This window comes from Embiotoca jacksoni, unplaced genomic scaffold (genome assembly GCF_022577435.1).
Source record: "Embiotoca jacksoni isolate LCO1_2020_lvr unplaced genomic scaffold, fEmbJac1.0.p SCAF_11, whole genome shotgun sequence".
Classification (NCBI taxonomy): Eukaryota; Metazoa; Chordata; class Actinopteri; family Embiotocidae; genus Embiotoca; species Embiotoca jacksoni.
The window spans coordinates 11,183,303-11,204,372 of record NW_027185241.1 but is presented as its reverse complement, the minus strand read 5'-3'; the positions used below and the strand labels follow the sequence as shown (position 1 = coordinate 11,204,372).

At 40.1% G+C, this 21,070-nt stretch overlaps 2 protein-coding genes across 9 annotated transcripts in view; both read left to right on the top strand.

The window, feature by feature from the left end:
* Positions 1 to 21,070, top strand: part of LOC138194438 (focal adhesion kinase 1-like) — a 60,386-nt gene that overhangs the window by 29,110 nt on the left and 10,206 nt on the right. For 4 of the 8 annotated variants that reach the window (XM_069143171.1, XM_069143170.1, XM_069143165.1 and 1 more), the window contains 14 exons: positions 272 to 289; positions 1,003 to 1,059; positions 3,072 to 3,092; positions 4,717 to 4,814; positions 4,986 to 5,070; positions 5,200 to 5,300; positions 6,006 to 6,121; positions 6,904 to 7,004; positions 7,118 to 7,207; positions 7,399 to 7,603; positions 14,288 to 14,399; positions 20,027 to 20,104; positions 20,262 to 20,450; positions 20,896 to 21,021. In XM_069143171.1, coding sequence (XP_068999272.1) covers positions 272 to 289; positions 1,003 to 1,059; positions 3,072 to 3,092; positions 4,717 to 4,814; positions 4,986 to 5,070; positions 5,200 to 5,300; positions 6,006 to 6,121; positions 6,904 to 7,004; positions 7,118 to 7,207; positions 7,399 to 7,603; positions 14,288 to 14,399; positions 20,027 to 20,104; positions 20,262 to 20,450; positions 20,896 to 21,021 — 1,397 coding nt within the window. The remainder of the gene's footprint in view (positions 1 to 271; positions 290 to 1,002; positions 1,060 to 3,071; positions 3,093 to 4,716; positions 4,815 to 4,985; positions 5,071 to 5,199; positions 5,301 to 6,005; positions 6,122 to 6,903; positions 7,005 to 7,117; positions 7,208 to 7,398; positions 7,604 to 14,287; positions 14,400 to 20,026; positions 20,105 to 20,261; positions 20,451 to 20,895; positions 21,022 to 21,070) is intronic. The other 4 variants (XM_069143167.1, XM_069143166.1, XM_069143172.1 and 1 more) reach the window with 4 other exon arrangements.
* LOC138215918 (uncharacterized) lies at positions 15,535 to 20,007 on the top strand (the record flags this gene model as incomplete). The annotated part of the gene is made up of 1 exon (XM_069178428.1): positions 15,535 to 20,007. A coding segment is annotated over one exon (1,128 nt), but the record flags the coding sequence as incomplete, so codon positions are not given.

Sequence of the window (21,070 nt, the reverse complement as noted above, 5' to 3'; positions counted from 1 at the left end):
ATAAAGCCCCATCTGTGTGTGCAGTGGAGAGTCCTTGTCTGGCCAGATGTCCTCGTGGAGAGCTTTAGTCACTGTCACTCTGTCTCTGCTCTGACTGTCTACTGACCTCTGACTAACTCATATTCACATAGCTTGAAATTAAAATGACCTTGAGTAAAGTATGAAATTATTAAACAATATATGTGACCCTTATCATTTCTACCTTATTAACAGTAAAACTAATGCTTCTCTCCTCTGTGTTTGTGTTTCATGCTGTATGTGGCTGCTGCAGGTCACATTAGCGGCGATGGTAAACAACATTCTTTCTGTAAAACGTCCTTAATTTGTAACAATGGAATTCCTGCTGTGTCTACATTTAGCTTCCTGTGTGTGTGTGTGTGTGTGTGTGTGTGTGTGTGTGTGTGTGTGTGTGTGTGTGTGTGTGTGTGTGTGTGTATATCTCTCTCTCTCTGTTTGCAACTGGTGTTATCCATGACTCAACCTGTTTTTCTTCGGCTTGTTTCTCTGGAAAGAAAAAAACCTTTCCATCCCTGCCCTTTCCTTATCTCTGCCTCTCTATCTCCCTCTACATTATACTAGACTGTCTCATTCCTTGTGTCCAGCTCTTCTGTAGCACGTGAACATTTTCATGGTTTTGTATGTGTTTGGAGTCGGTATGGTGACGGTCTTTTGGAAAGGTACTTCTGTCTGATGATTGTGTGTTTTGGTTACTGGTGCAATTTTCCCTCCATGTCTATATGAGGGTGTACTCACAAACAAATTTTGTTTGTGTTATATGGAAGCTTTTAGAAGTAGAGACTTGGAGTATAATTGCATTCATATTTTTTGTTGATACTAAACATTTTGTACTTCACCTTTTGATTCCTGCTGTGTCAGAGACGGTTGCTTTCAAGTCAGTTTCAGATGTGACCTTGTTGTCAGCTCTCTTTCTTTTTTGTCACCACCTGAGCCTTAATGTTTCTTGCCTCTCTTCCCCCTCCCGTCTTTGTCCTGGCTCTGCAGAAACAGACGACTATGCTGAGATCATAGATGAGGAGGACACCTACACAATGCCTTCAAGTAAGTCGACAGATACACACAAACATAAAATGTTGTGGGCAGCTAATGCGACAACGGGTGAAACAAAGTGACATCGGGACCTCGTCGGACTCCATGTAGGATACTGTGTGGGCGCACAAAGCTTAGTTCACGTTTGTGTATGTGAGAACGTTGGTGTGGTGATTGATAGAGGATTAAAGGTCCTCTGGAGACGTGTGTGTGTGTGTGTGTGTGTGTGTGTGTGTGTGTGTGTGTGTGTGTGTGTGTGTGTGTGTGTGTGTGTGTGAGAGAGAGAGAGAGTGAGTGTGGTGGTACTGTAGACCCACAGTTTTGAGGTTTGTTTGTCTGTGCAGTTGCAAGATTTTACTTTAATCTTATTCTTCTTAGTATTACCTTGACTATATCTGAGTAGGGGGCCAGTAATTATTTCCTAACATCAGATAATGGTGTATTTAAGAACATTAAAGTCACGTGTCAGAGCAGATTCATCAGTTTGAAGCTGAAGACTGTAAATTTACCTCAAATTCAGACGTACCATTTAGTGCACCTAAAAATATTTCACTGACTGATATAAAGTGAAAATATCATCTGCTAACTACAGTAAGTACCGTGATTAACAGTTTGTTATTGATATTTGAGCTCTTTTTAAAGGTGAATAAAAGGATGACTGATGTTTGAATGAATCTATTTTCCGTCGTCACATGCAGTCATATTATTTAAAAGGGGAAGTCACTTGAACCGCATATTGTGTGCGTTGTTACGCCTGCAAACTATTTATTTCAGTGAGCTGTCATAAGATTTGGAAGCTTCCTCTGATTCTTTTGACACATTTTCTGCACATTGCCTGAATTATAGCGTTTCATGTTTCAAATCACTGTATCCTACTGATCACTCCCAGTGATCAGTGTTTATATTTACTCTACTTTTTAGAGTGTGACATCAGTGTAGATGTTTGTCTGGTCTCATGTATAATACTTATAGGCTGAACGTCCCCCTTCATTATTACCTAAAAAATAAAAATCATCTTTTATGATATTTATATAACAGATAAGAGATTAAACATGAGGAGGGCCTGCTGTGCTGCTGTTGCTGCAGATAGTGCCTGTTCTCCAGGTTTAGGACTGTTGTTCATATCAAGCTCACTGCAGTGCTAAGTGGTGATGCTAAGTAGGCAACATTGAGAGGCAGCGGAGATGGGCGATGTCACCACAACACGTCGGGTGGGAAATGGAGCCCGGACGATAAGTCAAAATGTTTCGCTACATTTTGACAAAGTGACCCATTTAAACTGTCACAAAATGTTGCCTGGGTATCATAAGTACATGCATAAGTATCCATGCAACCAAACCCCAACATGGCTTTGCTTTTTGCCCATTCATAAATTATAGCCTTTACTTCAGTCTTCTGGACTTTGAGTTGTAAACACACTTAAAGACTCGCATAGAGTAGACGACTGGTTACTCACATTAAAAAGTACAAAAAAAGTCATTGCCGTATACCATGCTGTTTCGTGGTTTGTTTAACACATTGCATTACTACCGCTGATATGCAAACAAGAGAGGCAGAAGAGATCCAGTGTGCACTAACCAGGCGGCCTTTTTTTGAAGGTGAAGTTCAGCTGTTCATGTCGATACTGAGCAGCTTCAGGGTGTCGATGACTGTTTTGGTTGTGTTAACAGCAGGTTTCCAAGTAATTGACCATTTGGTGTTTAAGTTGTGGTTGCCTCGTAAAACACATCCGTTTCAAACTGTCACACTACCAAGTGGTGACCAATGGTGTGTGTCTTTGTCGCTTCAACTAACAAAACACAATGAAATTCTCCGAATTTCTTCAAGCAAGTTATTTTATATAATAAAAATGACCCTGTATAGTTATGGACCCTAACCCATCTGCATCACTGTCACAATCACAATTACTGCTGTTGTTCAAGTAACATAATTGACATAATTAACAAAGACTGCAGCAACAATTTCTGGCTCTCTGTACTCACAGCTAGTTATTTCTGTCTCTTATCACTAACCCGTTTCCCCAGAATACTATGGACTAGATCAAGGTAATGATTGGAGCGCACCATAACTCTGGTTGTACTGTGATGACACTGATTGGTGGTTGTTGTGATCCTTTTTACGTTTGCTTGCAACTGTAAAATAAAACTCAGACTTTATTTCTGTATTGTACCCTGTTGATTTGACCCCCCTCTGTTCATGTTCGATGTGCTGTCGGTTTTTGCTGAACTGTTGGTAGCTTCAGAACTGAGTCCCAGTTGTTGGACATTGATCTTGTGTCTTTTACGTGGTAAAGAGAAAAAGGTGAAACGAATATTTACATCATTCCAAATAAATCAATAGTAACGCAAGCAGTCTGCAGCTGTAAAACCTATTTATTGCTGAAAGTAACAACAATGTGGCAACAGTTCAAAACCATTTTTATATCATTTAACCAGGCATGTTGACTCAGAGCATGTTCTTTTTTTATAACTCTGGCCTCGAGGAGGAAGTGCAGTGAGAGGGAAGGTTTTAAATAAATACATACGTTTATTTACTGAAACATTTTGAACCCTAACCACTAGCACACAGGGCAGTCCCACTTCATTATTTAACCATAACGTTGGATTTCTTTTAAAAGCTCAAGCTACATGGGCGACATTTCGGGGCAGAGCAGGCAGGCATTAATTATGGCCAAATGTACAGTTTTGATACTGTATGTTGCAGCTTATTTCCATTTTCAGACAATCCCTGCTGCAGAGGTTTTACTGCCTGACATCGTTGTCTCTAAAAGTCACACATGTGCTGGACATTTGGACAGCTGTCTTTATTATAAGAGAGAAGTCGGAGATTTCTGTAAATGGACTCATGTGTGTTATGTTCATGTGATTATTACATGGACCAAGTCAGGTCAACAGTGTCAGGCAGAGCAAACCACCAGCTTTGAACAGCCTGCGTTTCACAGACCGTTTGATTCCTGCTTTATTCAGACAAAATAATAAGAATGGCTCACTTTCACAAGCCTCGCTTGACAAAATAAAATCCAGAAGAATATTTACTGACTATAGTAACTTGGTTGTACATTTGTTTTGGACAGCTCAGCTCTTATATTAGCCTGTGTGCTTTTAAATTCTGCCTGTTTGGTTTTAATATTTTACAAATCACCTGACTTTATCCATTTTACATTTGAATTTACATAAAGATTCATGTTCATATATACATTAAGTGTTATTGGCTGTTCGTCTGTGTTACGTGGCATGTGTCGCTGTGGTTTGCTGATGCTTTTGTTGCATGCTGTTGACAGTGATGATTGGTTTAAAACCAAGCTTGTCAGAGGTCGCAGTCAGGACATTTTAAATATATCAGATTTCCCACCTTCACATGATATCATTGAGTTTGATGTGGGGCCTGAGATGAATGGTTTCATATGTGTACAGATTTAAGTGAATTTAAAAAAAAAGGAGATAATCCACAGGTTCAGTTGTAAACGTCTTCTGCATTTAAAGGCAGAGATAAACACATTGGAAAGTGCTCTGACAAACTTGGTAAATGCAGGGCTTATGTATGAGTATTGAGATGTGTATTTGATCTGAACGTCTACTCTGTTTGTCTGTCTGTGTGTGTGTGTGTGTGTGTGTGTGTGTGTGTGTGTGTGTGTGTGTGTTCATGTTTACGTATATATCATGGATCTAGCACGGGACTATGAGATTCAGCGAGATCGTATTGAGTTGGGACGCTGCATAGGTGAGGGTCAGTTTGGAGATGTCCACCAAGGAGTGTACATCAGCCCGGTAGGTACCAGGTTGCCTCCGTATTATATACACACACACACACACACACACACACACACACACACACACACACACACACGCACATATCTTCTTCACTAGGTACACTGCACAGTATTTGTTATACTCCGATGTTGACTCTGATTCTGTTTTGGGTCTATCAACTTCTTTCAGGAGAACCCAGCTCTGTCTGTGGCAGTGAAGACGTGTAAAAACTCAACGTCAGATAGCGTCAGGGAAAAATTCCTCCAAGAAGCACGTAAGTTCCTTGTGTTTGTCACGTGTAACCTCTCAGAAATTACTCATCCTCAGAAGTCTGCAGAGGAATACGCTGCTGGTAAAGAACAACCACGTGTGCTTTTTGACCCCCCTGTTTTTTCCCCTGCAGTGACCATGCGTCAGTTTGATCATGCTCACATTGTGAAGCTGATGGGAGTCATCACTGACAATCCAGTCTGGATCATCATGGAGCTCTGCACACTTGGAGAGGTACGACAACAGTAAGAATTTGCAATTTAGTAGCTGTTAAGTTAACATGAAGGTGTGCATGTGTTAAAAGACCTTTAAATTAATTGTTGACAGTATACTCTACACACATAGCATACATATTATCATAGAGTCAAGCATAAATACAACATACAAAATAGTCACATACATACACATTTACTGTTCATTCCAACACATATACATACTAGATTACATACATGCAGTACAAGTACGACATGAGGCTCGTTGTTTTCAGTATTTATCTACCAAACTCGGAATTTAATGAGTGATTAGATTTTCAAAATGATTAATTCAAATGTCTAAGTGTAAATCATTTGATAAAAACACAATTTAGTTCAAAAACTTTTGACTGTTTGCTTAGTACATGATTTTGAATGTCTGCCACATAATCAATACCTCATTTCTGCTTCCCAGTTAATGTTTCTCGTTGGATTAGTAAAGCTTGCTGAGCTTTGTTGTCTGTAAACTGTGCTGTTTGTTGTTTGGTTGGAAGCCACAAGGATGAAAACTGAGAGGAAAATCTGACTTTTGATATTCATCTGTGAACATTTTTTATTTAACTGAATTAAATTTGTTCTAACAAACAATTTGTAAAATCTTTATGTTGTATTCCTGCTTGGTGCTTGTTTTATCCAAATGTATATGGGACTTTTGTTGCTCTCTCTGATATCTCTCTGTTCTCCATAGTTGAGGTCATTTCTCCAGGTGAGGAAATACAGTCTCGACCTGGCCTCTCTCATCCTGTACTCCTCCCAACTCAGCACAGCACTGGCATATCTGGAGAGCAAACGCTTTGTACACAGGTATGAAGGAGTGTATCCTAACGCCACGATTTTAGCTTCTTTTTTTTTTTTTTAAAGCAAACTGAAGAGTCTGGCTGTTTATTTAAAAAAATTTTATTTGATCATTTATGCATTTTAGTTGGTTTTACTTCTTCGTTTATCCTTTTATTCTATTGAGGTTATTTTAAAGTTGGTATTTTTTATTCTCTGTTTTAGTATTTTTTTTAAACTTTTATCCTGCCTCGGATGTTTCCTCATCACAGATCTGTGTAATCTATAGCATTTCTTGGATTCCTGTTGTTGCTCCTATTTTATTAAATCCTTTATAAATAAAGGAGTCATTTATTGATTTGCACATAAACGGGGAGGGGATGAGGGAAGGCGTTTATATGGTGGGATGCTGTTTTTATTTTTTATTGTAAAGTACTTCGTGTTACATTTTATTTGTACGATGTAGTTGTATACAAATAAAGTCTGATTGATTGGCAGTACAGCAAAATATTCCAAATCAATACAGTATATATTATAACAACTTTGCAATAATATTATATGTGGCCATCTTTTACAGATTCGTCAGTCTGTTGACCAAATAATTATTATTTACAAACCTTTTTTCTTTTTTTTATAATAACAGGGCAGTCAGATGTGAAAGATTATTATTTGATGGCAAAATAACCAAAGCCCGGTGTTGCCACCTACTGGAAAGAATTTTACAAAGAACAGGGATGTTTTGTGGAAATTTAAATATCCTGATTTTGGGGGAATATTGCCAGTGTGTCTTATAACTGTTTTTTCCTCTTCAGGGACATCGCAGCGCGAAATGTGTTGGTCTCCACAGCCGACTGCGTAAAGTTGGGAGACTTTGGTTTGTCACGATACATGGAAGATAGCTCTTATTATAAAGGTAGGTAAAAATAAATACACACTCCACCATCTTTGTCTAATTTTCTTTGTTTGGTCACTTCGAGGGAAGCTCCAATATTGTTCATAAATAATTTCCTCATTTCTGTTTTCCAGCATCTAAAGGTAAATTGCCAATTAAGTGGATGGCTCCAGAATCCATCAACTTCAGACGATTTACTACAGCCAGTGATGTCTGGATGTTTGGTAAGTTGAAGCCTTTGTCGTCTTCTTTTTTTTTTCATTGTCGTGTCAGTTATATTTTTCAAGTTTATTCTTCCGAAGCAGGAGATTTTTTTATTTCAAGTCTTTTACTCTTCATTCGGAGCCTTTGTTTTAAGAGCCAATCGGTGTCTGTCTTATTCTGATTACGTTTTATGTTGTCTTTCCTTCCGCAGGCGTCTGCATGTGGGAGATTCTGATGTACGGCGTCAAGCCTTTCCAGGGTGTGAAGAACAATGACGTCATTGGCAGGATAGAGAACGGCGAGCGTCTGGCTATGCCCCCTCAGTGCCCTCCTACTCTCTACAGCTTAATGACAAAGTGTTGGTCGTACGATCCCAGCAAGAGGCCGCGCTTTACCGAATTGAAAACGCAACTGAGGTACTTCACGGAGTGTGAATCGAGAGTGTATGTGAGTCGCTTTGCATGTGGATTCTGAGCAGAGAGGTTTGAAATAACCTCGGTAGAAGAAAGGTTAAATTATCATTACTATATACTTCATGCATATGGTTTTACTTCAGCTGAAGTAAAACATGCATGTTCATGGCATGTTCATTAGGTCACATTTAGTAAATTGACTTGTTAAACATAAAACAGCTCACTTCAATGTCATGAGTAACATTGATACTAGTTACAGTAACATTTGATGTCATTTGAGGGTTTTTTTTAATCATTGTAAATCCCAATGCATGTTTCTTTACTACTTTCCAATCAGTATTGTAGATAAAGAAACATGCCATGGTTAAAGTTTCCCAGGTGAAGTGTTTTCATACACCGTCCTGCAGGTGTCACTCTGTGTCTGTATTAATCACAGTAATGTCACAAAGAGTGGAACACAGAAAGAGACATGTGGTCTTCTACTTTGCCTGGTGGTTCAACATCAGACCAGGAAACAATATCAAAGACAGATGATCAGGCCAGACAGGCAGGTAACCAGGACAGTCGGGACCTACATATTTGATTAAGAGCTATCAATATAAAGTTAGTTCTGTAGATAACATTGATAATATTTCAAATTTTAAATATTAAAACTACTGCTTTTAATTTGAAGTTCTTGACAGTGACAACATCTCTGTCCATGTTTACTCCTCATTAGAGTCATATAGTGAACAGTGTAGTCTCTTACTATTTGGACATGTGAGGTTAAACAGGCTCTCATTCTTAACAGTGTTCAAGATTTTTCACATCCGTACTTTGTAAACAGAGTATAATTTCTCGCAGTCTTTACTAATATGCAGGAACACAGAGCCTAAACAAAACTGTCCCTACACTTAACAGACTACACTGCACCTCCTGTTTGGGCTGATGACATTATGGTTGGCATGGTAACAGATGTGATGATGATGATGATGACAGAGGTAGATCAAATGAGAAACTTCAGCCACACCTTGCTTCCTTGTGAAATGATACATCATTGCCTTGTTACTACCTTTGCCTGGAGAGACCTTATCTATCAAGACACAACAATCCGGTCATGTTGCGATCAGATAAGGCAGAGCCAGACATCATTGTTCTTGATCATTTAAAAACCTGCTGAGTAAGCCCCAGAGTAACGTATCACTGTAAAGATGAAGGTTCTAATGTATTAATGAGTCAGATAACATCCTCTGAATAACAGATTGGTTGTGAAAAGTTTTGTCAGATGCTGAGAGTTTCATTCACAAGTTAGGCAACTCAAGCAAAAATGTTTTCATGCAAATCCCCAAAACATCACGGTGTCAGTCATCATTATCAGGTGCCATCAAAGAAAGAAATTGCCTTTATAAACCTGACATGTTTTATGATTTATGTCAGCCAAGTGTGTATTTACACTTCATGCTAATCACAGGATGCTAACAACCAAAGTGGCATCATCTGCACTCAGATTATAATTTTGCTCCAGCATGCGTTCAGACAAACAGCTACACCAACAAGTTAAATTTTGCTAATAAGATACAGTATGTTCAAGCGTTAGTGTGCATGATAAGACATCATGCTCTCTTTTCTGTAACAACTGAGACTCTTGTTAGAACACAGATACATTATTAGATTAAATCTGAAACCCTCCTTTCTTTCACCAATGTTTTCTTTCCTCTTTGTGGTAGACAGTAGAGGTCTGGTAAAGGCAGAGCTCTTCCCAGCTACTATTACTCAACAAATCCTAGGATTTCAGACATGAACAGACCTGCAGTTTTTTGGAAGTGATGGTTGAGCATCGCCCCTGATGGGAAATGAAAACAATGGGGAATGAGTTTACCACTAAAACTCTGCAGTCTAAACAGATAATGAGTCTTATATGTGACACAGACTTTACATGATTTTAAGCAGTAATTTAGATAAAGGCAGCATCTGAACATCAGATAATCCACCAGTACACCACTGGACCTTCTGGTAATCAGTGTTCTTCCAGTTTATTTTCCTTTTATTTCTTATACATGACAGTAGCGTTCCAGGTGTCATCTGGCTCATTATCATGCACACAGTTGGCCTGGATGAATTTGAACCTAATTCATTAATGGCCAGGAATGATGCTGCAGATTTGAGCGCAGTTGCATGTGCCAAAGATATTTCCCCTTCACATCCAAGGGGAAAACTTAAACGCTTAAAGTTACATCTACTTGCACGTTTAAGCATAACTTTAAGCTGCTTATTTAAATTTGCTGTCTGTTAAAGCTGATGCATGTAAGTGCAACTATCACCAAACATTAATGAAGAATTATGTATCTCTTTGCTCCTGGCTAAAGACTGAATTTACTTGGAGAGATATCTTGTATGATAGTTTGTGTATTTTATTTTATTTTAAATCGCACTGTTGCAACATGACATGTTTTCTTCACAAATGCATGTACACAAGCGGAACAACGCAGCAGCAGAAGCGTAGCAAGATACCACCATTGTTTCCTTCAACGTCCTTAAACATTCACTCTTGATACTGTTTTTCTCTGTTACACAGAAACAGAGAAATAAGAGTGCACATTTAACTCCTGTAGTTTTATGAGTTTGCTTAAAACCAGCATGACTCATACCTGGAATTCCAACTCCAATCTCTGTGTCAGCTTTCTGGTTTCTCCCTACAATTCTGCTCCTTTTACGCTCCCTTTTTCCTCCTCCACTTCTTACATTTCAACGTTTCATTGTGTCCATGAAATCTCGCTGTCTTAGTTTTTGGCTGCCTTGAGTTACAGACCTTCACATCGTGGAGGTCCGCTCATTAGTGTGACACATGTGCCGCATGTTTGTGGTTGTAGGTTTTAACTGGCTGAAAACAAAGTGTGGAAAAGTGTGTGTGTGTGTGTGTGTGTGTGTGTGTGTGTGTGTGTGTGTGTGTGTGTGTGTGTGTGTTTGGGCGCTAAGCTGACAAAATTAACAACATTTTCTTTTAATTGACAATTGTATCTTAGCATGACAGAGAGCTAAGGAACCCTCAATGGGCCTCATGCAGTGTCTTGGATACCAAGTCAATATTGACCATGTTCACTGTGGTCACTGGCTATTAATAGGAGAAAGTCATGCCATATAATGTTATACTATTTGGTTTACTTTCGGTCTGGCTGGCTTTTATATCTTAATATCAATTATAGGTCTTTCCTGCCAAATATGCAACTCTCTACTACAGTTTTCCTGGACGCTGAACTAACGTGTGTGTGTGTGTGTGTGCGTGTGTGTGTGTGTGTGTGTGTGTGTGTGTGTGTGTGTGTGTGTGTGTGTGTGTGTGTTTACACAGTGGGCAGCTGCCAGGAGCTGCAGCTTTCCAAATAACAGAGAGAGAGAGAGAGAGAGAGAGAGAGAACTGAGTCAGAAAAAAAGAGGGAAAAATCCCAAGCAGAACTACTGTTGCGTTGGACTCCCATGGTCAAGGTAGCCTACAAAGACTCCTAATGCTCAGATCCTGATAGTGTATGTATGCTGGAGGACTGTAGCCCGGAGTCTGCCAAGGTGTGATTCACCTGCAACAGAGCATATTTCTGTCATCCTGCCAGCAGACATAAACTTTATCTATTTATTATCTGCTGATGTTATTTATGTTGACCTTCAGTAGCGTATCAGTGCTGAGTGTTGCTGGCGAATCATCCTTCTAGTACCTTTTGTGGATAAACTTTTGTGCTTCTGGAGTGGTCTTGTGTTAAGGTAAAGTACGGTCTCTCTTTTACATGCCTTTCTCTTTCATTGGACTTTTCTCAATAGTTGTGGTGTCAGCGTATCAGCGACTGTAGTGATCTGAATTCAGTGGACGTTACTGCTCCTCTGTCAGTCTGAATTTTGGAGCCGCCTGCCTTTAGGGTACCTCTGACATGGTTTGTTCTTTGGTCTCCCTCCTTTAATGCTCTTCAACAGGGTGGATACTTGCAGCCACGAGTTTCAGTCTGATTGAAAGCCTCGCTGTGGTCTGTCTGTGTTTCAGCTGCATCTTTTCAACATTCTATCGAGATTACTGGGTTTTCTCCCCAAAGACGTGCATAAAATCATTGACTGTTAAATTTTCTTTTAAATTTACTACTCTTTTCTTTGAAAAATAAGACGATAGATAATTATTGTTTAATTTATATATTTTTGAAAGTTGGCAAGAAAACACTCAGTCTGCCTTCAGCAGTGAGGAGTAACTCTTTTTTTTTTTTTGTCAACAACTTCGACTGTGGATTATCATCATTGAGATCAGTTGTATCGCACACTTTTTTCTTTTTACAGTAATCCTAAAAATGTATTCTTTACTGCTGCCTTTGGGATAAATCTAAGGATGAGAGAAATGAGTAGTTTACATCCAGTTGTGCTGCTCAGTGGTCATTAGTTGTGGTCTTACTGTAACTGGGCAGCTCTCAGGTAAGAACTACGTAAGAGTAAAGCGGGGCCCAGCCTGAGTAAATATACAAAGGCTTTGTTATTCCAGGTGGTGGTGTGGTCTATGTGGGTAGGACACAGTGTGTGTTGATGTTGCCAGGTGCTGATAATATCCTCATCACACATATTCATGCGTGATGTAATTTACTGTTGCACTATGAAGCAAGATTGGCAAATTGATCGGTGACTGGCCGACTTTGTATTTCTGATGAACTGCCTGGTTGAATAAGCCTTAAAGTACATGCCAGGGAAAGAAAATTACAAAACACTTACGCTGTTATAAGCCTTTATGACCAGTAAGAAGCCCTTTTTGTTATTTTGAGACAAATCATTGTGTATTTTAATCTTGTCTATAATATGACTGTTATTAACACTAATTAGCATGAAATGGGAAAAAGTTCTCCTGCAGACAAGAACTTTTAGAATAAATGTGAAACACTCACAGGTCCTTAAAATAAATAGCTAAAAAAAAATGAAAATTGAAAGTGAAAAATTGTGTTGCCAAGATGATTAGGTCAGGATCGATTAACCTGCAATACCAATTATCACAATGAAATCTTGATGATAAATTTTTATCATATGTTAGGCTGAGAAAAGGTTAAAAACAAATGTAGTGTTAAGCCTAATTAATTAAAAGAATACATTTTAATTATTGATAATCAAGTTATTCATCATCTGTTCCCAGCAGTTTAAGGCACAGTTCAATGTGTCTTATTTGAGTGGACATTTTCAGTATGTGTTGATACAGTTGTACGGATGAGTGTGAACGTGTGTTGTGATGGAAAGGAAGAGCAGACTGACTCGAACAGGTGCGAGGAAACACAAACACTCGGCAGGAGACAACAGAACAGGAGGGTAATGATGTTACTAGAAATAGCTCTTATCCGTGTTGTGGGAGTAGAAAGAGTGCGTGACTGTGGTGAACGTTTGTATGCTGGATTGTCCGACAGTTCAGTTTTGTGGAAGCCAGACGTGTCCTCAGAAACAGCTACCTCCTCTGGGATTTTGAGTTTGGTTTGGTTTAGCAGCCGTTTTCCCAGGGAACAGGTCAGTAAACTCAGGGTGGTATCTGTGGCTACACGAGACCTAAAAATGTTCAGTTTGGGGCGTGGGATGTTGCTCAACTTTAACCATAAATTATTCCATTTGTTCTTAAGCAATATTACGTGGAGATTTACGTCTTTATTTGCTGTAACAGTTTGCCTGAAAACACAGCAAAGAAATTATATCAGTAGTTAGTGTGAATGTGGAGTACAGTTGGAACAAATTTTGTGTTTTCTAAGACAAAAATATTGAATTCCAATAAGCTGTGGCATCACAACACAACAGCAGACATCCCAGTAAAGTGGACAGAGACGTTCAGTTTTTGTTTTTCAATCATCTAAAGCCAAAAATGTTGACACTTGACATTTTTTTATTACTATAACTAGCGCACTGAATAATACTGTAAAATTATTTGAGTGTTCAGGGATGAACTGTGGAGGTAAGAAGAGGCAGCAATACGATATTTCCTAACAAAATGGAATTAGATTTTCTTCTGATTGAAGTAGTTTGTGTTCTCATAGTCTGTACAAACAGGGCGTAAGGAATGATATGCATGAGGTTTTAGTGGGTGCACAGCCTACTGCAATGAAACTCTGACGCAGAGAACAATGTGTGCAAGTTAATGGGGTTGTCGGCGAGTTTTCATACATACAGCAGGAGGTAGAAAAGCACTTAAGGAGCCTGTTTGCTTGTGAAAAAAAAGAACAAAAAAAACCTACAGTTTGGGACGACCCTGACACGAGGGAATCGTTTGTGTAAGGGCATGTGTTTATATGAGTTTACTTGTGTGCACATTGGGTACTTGAAATTTAAAGTACAAAACCTTGTTGTTTCATGTTTCAGTAAGTGCCTTTCAAAATGGGACCTGACAGAAAATGAGGCACAAGATCGAAGTCGCATTTTACTTTCTTTAAGACATAAAACAAATCGTTTTCTCTTGCTTTCTTTCTTTGTGAAGGGATATTTTATACCAGTATTTTATTTCTAACCTCAGCAGAGAAGGACATCATTCTCATCCGAGTACATTTCAGTCATCCATATTATATCTTTCCGAAAAACATCCCAGGAACTGCTGTAACACAATAATGTGTGAAAACGTATACAGTCTAAATCGTTAATAATGCGATATCTTCATTTTCCTTTTTGTACTGGCGGCTGTGACAGTACCCGTGTCTTTTTTTGTTACATGATGGTTTTTGTTTCCAGCACTATATTAGAGGAGGAGAAACTCCAGCAGAAGGAGAGGAACAGGATGGAGATGAGGAGGCAGGTCACGGTTTCTTGGGACTCAGGAGGGTTGGATGAAGCACCACCAAAAGTAAGACATGACTACACCACATGTGTTTGTGTGTCTGTGTTTGCAGAGAGACACCCTGATCATTGCAAGTCTCATCCAGCTAAGATTACAGCCTCTTTGATATTCTTCCATGTGGAGTTTGTGTTACATTTCTGTTGTCTAGTTTGTTGCACTACACATGACTGTATGTATGTGGCCACCAATAACATGAAGGCTTGAGAGTGAAAGCCCTCAGTGTTATTGGAAACGTGTTTGATATAATGTTTCCTTTGTGCCACCTATTGAAAATGTAAAGGTTCGGGGGTTAGGGTTAAATAACAGCTGAGGTCAAGACAAACAGATGTGAAGGGGTTTAATCTCTGAAATACAGGCTTTTCAAGCAGGAGTGTAATTTCTGTGTGTTAGTATCATACCATAGGAAGAAATGCCCTCACACAACAGGAAGTGGTTCTTCAGGTGCAAAAACATGTACATAATGTGACAAGAAAGGGAATGATTTAAACCTTTTTTTAAACTTTATCGTTTTTTTGACCAATTTTCACATTTTTAATGTGGTATGTCTCAGACAGAAGTAATCTATGTCACATTTTTTTAAAATATTTTGGCCACTTTTACACATGTAATAAAGTCATTTTTTGCATGAGAAGCCCCTTGTTTGTCAGTGTGCAAGCATTGTATGATGTGTCACCATGATGATGATGATGATGATACAGACCCCTGATCATTACCACTTGCTATGAAAAAATTTGAATATCCCACTGTAAATAATTTGCTTTTACAATGTGACATTATTACTACTTAAATTGCTGTTTTTGTAAAAGCCCACCCGCCTCCCCCGCTTGGACAAGCCCATCTCACCTCAGCCTGTTGGCCTGTTCACCGTCACACTGCCCCCGTTCCCTGCTGTTAACATCTGTTAACTGCTTCTTCTGCTTACAACGACAGCCATATGTCTTGAAAAGCTGTCCATGAATTTGAGAGATGTGGGTTTTTTTTTTTTTCAAAGCCCTCAGTCATTCAGTTGTCCATGTTGGAAACTATTTGGTCTTCAGGCTGATTCCCTGCATGGCTTGGGATACAGTCGTGTATATTTTCATCTGTGCTTTGGCTCAATCCCGTCTCTCCCACCTGTCCACTATGTCTTTGCCTTCCGTGATACCCTTTTTTTTTATTTCCATGTGTTCCTCCTCTACTTTTGTCTTTCTGTTTGCAGCCCAGTCACCGCCCCTCCCTGCAGCCCACCTTCAGTCTGGATTGTGTTTCTGCTCCTTCTCCTCATCATCATTGCCATCAAAACCAGCGCTTTGCGTCACAGCTTTCTCTCTGCACTGGAAAACCTCATCCTTCATCTCCCTGCTCTCATCTCCCCACTCCTCCATTCTACTCATCCTCTCTGAAATTCACCAGTCACTTTTCCTCCTCTCCCTGTCCTGAGCCTCAATCACCTCCTCTTCAACACACCACTTTTTACAATAAGTCTTTGTCTCAGCACCAGTTAAATCCAGACTCCAAATCTTACCCCTCTCAAACTAACATGTATTATCCATCTTATACAGATTCAGGCAGCCTGTCCAATGGCAGCTGCCCCCACAACACAAATCCCCCCACTAACGGCCACGTGCTGTGTTCCTCCCATCCAAAGTCAAATAGCTCCCACTTCCATCCCTGGCCATTTTCTCTGCTCCTTTCCCAATCTAGTCAGAGCTTTAACTCTCTGCCCTGCAGCATGTCAGATGTTTATCCCCACACCCTCCAAATCATCCAGCCCAAGTCCAGTTGTAATCTTAAAACCCTGCTGTTGCCCAGCTTTCACCCTGACTGCCAGACTAATCCCAGGAGCCCACTCAATCCTGACTTTGACCCCCAGATCCAACACCCTGCTCTGCAGTCATGCGGGAGACCCCCACTGGTCCCTCCTGCCCCTCACACAGAGAGAGTCCTCCCAGTGACCCCGGCCTCCACTAACCCTCACCCACCCAGCCAAATGCCCAGCCTCCCTGTAACTACCCATGCTCCTTTTTCCATCGCCTGCTCTCAGCGACACGTGTCCAGACCCCTGAAGGCAGGTGGTGTGCTGTTAAACTGCACTAAAGCTTTTTCTAATAATAAGGACAAACCTACTGAATGTGTGTGTCTCAAAAAAAGTTGCAACATGCCTGTTTGTGGAGCCTTTGCAGGAGGGGGTTTTGAAAGGAAATGCCCACATACCGTAGCTGAGAATGTAAACAGTTTAATTTTGTTCTTATGTTTTCTGAATGTGGAATTTTTTTCCTTTTATCTTTAAATAGAAAAGATTAAATATGAAACTTTAAAACCTAAAGGTCAGAAAAACATCCCGAGGAGTTGTTTTATAACCATCAAAAAACAATGCAACAGTTGTCACCAAATTTGAACCAGTAACGTGATCACAGACAAAACAGTACAGAGAGAGTCTCAAAGGTTTATTGTGCGACGTGCAACCGATAGTTTTCTGTCTGAAAATATATTTTTTCAGGGCCTTTTAAAGTTATTTTTTTTATATATCTTTGATTAAGCTAAAACAGGCTTCTTTGTGCATTTCTAGCTAATTGCAGCTGAATCAGATGCTCTCTCATCTCTGATTTATTCTCCGTGTTCATTCAATATTTGGCCAGTCAGTGCTTCCAGGACCCTGGCTTTACCATCATTCACATCCTTTTTCTTACCATACATCCATAATTGTATAGTATTCAATATAAGGGGATGTGGTTATATTTAGGAAACATGTTGGCATGTTTATTTTTCAATTTAACACTCAAAACAGGAAAAGAAAGTTGCAAAATATTTGGATATATGGTAAAAAAAAAAAAAATGTCCTGTCTACTATAGGACTAAACTCACACCAATCTTTGAATCATTAATCACAATTTACTGCAGTGATATGTTTTGGTTTTTTTCATACAGTGTTTGCTAACCCAGTAACTGTGCAATCAGCATGTATATGCTAAGCGTGGTAGCATGCTCTGTCTATGCAGGACATGCTGTTAAAAATGTCCTCTGTGACTGAATGTGTTTGTGTTTGCCTCTGTCAGGCATAGTTTTGATCTGTCCTTGGATTATTGCACCCTATTTCTGGCCTGTTGAGGATGCCTGTGATAAATCCTTAATCCACTGAACGAACAGTCTAACACGTGTAACACACATGGAACTAAAAAAAAAAGAAGGAATAATTATAAATTAATAAAATAAATCTTGTGGTCATCTTTTTAATGTAACGGGACTTTAAATTAATGGGAATGAGCTGAAAAAGTTGTTAAAAACCCTTTTTTACACTTAATGGAACACACAATCCAGAACAAATGCTGATCTGATTGTTGTATTGCATATACCACTGAAGCTTACAGGAATGTGTGCATTTTTGGATTAAGGCAGTTACTAAAAAATACCTAAAGAGTGAGCTAAAAGGTTAATCTATACGTATATCTGTTTCCAGCTCTCTGGTACTCTCACCTTGAGCTCGCTGTCAGGTGCTGGCAAGTTGGAATACATGCCAACCAGTTTTTGTAGGTAATCCCCAGGGCTGGGCAATATAGCAATATTATATTGATTATCATAATATGAGATGAGATAGCCCCAGTAACCATATTTTTAGGGTAAAAGAAAAACTTAATCACACTGTGCTACGCAATTTTCCTTTAAGTTGTTTTTGGAGATAAGCCATGCAATTACATGCTTGTAACACGGGCATGTGTCTCTCAATGATTACCGTTAGGTGATTATATAAAGAATCACACTAACTGTGTCTAAAAGTGCTCCCTGAAATTATGTCATTGTAAAATCACACAACCTGTTTAAATACTGAAGGTGATGATACAACATTTGTATAATTGGATACTGTGTTTATTTTTGTCAAGCTCCATGTTTTAAGTTTTATCTGGTAACATTTACTTCAAACCCCAGGAAAATGTCTAAAGTAGTCTTTTCTGCCCACCTACCGGTGGCTTGATTAACATTTTCAACAGATAAAAAGTCATTGCACCACATCACAGCTAACTCACAAATGTGCACATTTGTTTTTAGCTGGTTGCAAGTTCTCCACTCAGCATATGAACACAGGTTTAAAAAAAAAAAAAAGAAGAGAATCAGCTGTAATGGTCATGGCCTGCAGGTCGCACACATGTCAAAACCGCGCCGGCTTTCTTTCCCTGCTAGTGTGTGGCCCATGTGCAGCTCTAAACTGCTACTGCTGCTGGTTGTTTTTAATGTCTATTGGTGGCACTGCAACTCTGCAGTTTGATGATGCTGACTGAGCCTGTTTTCTGGTTCTCTGCATCCAAAACTATTTACCTATTTGGTCATGTGTTCGTAAACTCAAATATCCATCCAAGAGTCTCCAGATAGTAACCAATGTTTGTCTCATCCTGGTGTGACGGTCCGGTCACATTGACCTTCAGTCTGTGTCTGTTGTCCCCGTGTTCATCGTTTTATTTTGAAACTGGTTATTCCCAGGGAAACCTCCCTCCTCCTGGATTGACTACCACAAGGAAGTGAATCTGCTGGTGCAGATTTAAGCTTCCAGAGTTGTTCGTTAAGAACCGTGTTTCTGTCTGTTGGTCTGACTGTGTCTGAACATTTGAAGCTAGTTTTTGTCTCGTCTTCAGTGTCTTTGTCTTGTCTGCTTCTCTTTGTCCTTTCTCTCTCCCTTTCTGTCACTTTTCCCTGTTTTATTTTTTCTTTCCTTGTCTCCTTCCATTCTTCCTTGTCTTCCTTTGCTGTCTGCTTCCCTCCCCGTGTGTCTTTGTGTCTGTCTCGCTGTCGGAGGTGTGGTCCAGAGAAAGCTACTATGAGAGACTGTGGAAGGTAGAGGTTGCAACACTGTCGTGCTAGAAATGAGCTCTGTGTTAGAGAAGTTAAAATCATTAACTAAGAGGGGAAACTATTCATCATCTCAACCAGCCAACAGAAGAAACAACACTGTGGGTTCACCAAGCACTTCTGTTTTTAGCTGAAAGTACGAGCCAGACACAGAACAGGATAAAATCCGACTCACTGTCCTCAACTAAACTCTGTTCCTTTAGCCAGCAACACATTTTGCAGAAGCTTGAACTGCACTGCAATAAATGAAACAGGGGAAAAAAAAAAAAACATTTCTTATGTTAATTGTTTTACACTTCTTGCATTCAGCTGGTCAGCAGCAGTACAACATTTACAGTTTGAAATGGTGCTTGAAAGAGAGGTCTTTGGTGAACATGCAGCGCTCTGTTTACACGCCTGCATCACATATAATCTGTGATCTGTAGTCCACGTATGTAACAGTTGTATACCAGTGATCCATGGATGTTGTTGTTGTTGTTGTTGTTGTTTGTGGTTAGTGCCAGTTTAACTAACAGCTTGCTGGACTTGCAGCCCAGTGGGTGTTCCCTGTTTTGATTGACAGCTAACCCAGCCACACAAACAACTCCTTGGAGGTTTGTGTGTTGATCGTCTGAATAACTCGGTGTCTGAATAACTCGGTGTCTGAATAACGTTCAGTTCAGGAAAAAAAGATGATACAGCCTCATAACTGTATTCTTGTTTTTTTCTATTTTGTCTTTCTATATCTCAATTTCTATCTTCCTTTTCTTTCATCGATCTGTTTTTCTATCTTTCTCCTCCTTTTTGTCTCTTTATCTTTCTGTCTCGGTCTGTAGCCGAGTAGACCTGGCTATCCCAGTCCTCGCTCGAGTGAAGGTTTTTACCCCAGTCCGCAGCATCCTGGACACTACCAAGTATGTCAATAAACTCCACAACCCTTCTTCAGTTGTATAATTACCAAACTTAAATTGTGGTATGATTTAATGCACAGAGTTGCAGTAATCAGAACACAAGGAGAGCTGATGGCAGAATAACCAGGTGTCTTTGTCTCTGTCCTCTCTCTGATGTCAGATGTCTGGGTATCCAGGCCCTCACACTCTCCCCTCTGTGCCCAGCGCCCTGTACCCTCCACAGGCTGCGATGTTGGACACCCACCATGCACACACGCATCCCCGCCACCACGTCCACACACACTCGCATGTACAGCACCTTCCCCAGCCCCACGCACAGGAGTTGGCGCTGTGGGGCTCCGTGATGGAGGTAGGAGGCCAATTTTACACACACACACACACACACACACACACACACACACACACACACACACACACACACACACACACACACACGTATGTGCACACACGGGGAAGTCATGACACGACTGAAACACTAACTAATGACTCCAGTCTACAAATTTACTCAAAAGACGAGGTTTTGATCCCAGATGAGGAATCAATCAGCACCTCATTGACACCCATTATGTTTAGTGTGTGTGCGTCCACCGTCTCAGCTGAGCCTCTCATCAGTCTGGTGTAAATGTCTGTTTGTCTCCATGTCTGTGCGTGTGTGTTTTTTCTTCACGTGTCCCTGTGTTGGTGTGCATGTCTTGTTCTGCTATGCTTGTCTTTTGTTGCACGTGTGTGTGTGTGTGTGTGTGTGTGTGTGTGTGCGTGTGCGCGTGCGCGTGCGTGCGTGTGCGTGTGTGTAGGACAGGGCAGTAGACATGCAGCAGTGTGTAGGCCAGCAGTGCCTGGTAATGGAGGAACAGCTGATGATACAACAGCAGCAGATGGAGGAGGATCAGAGGTGGCTGGAACAGGAGGAAAGGCTGCTGGTAACACACTCGGCACACACAGTGGAAATACATCATGCATCCATAATAA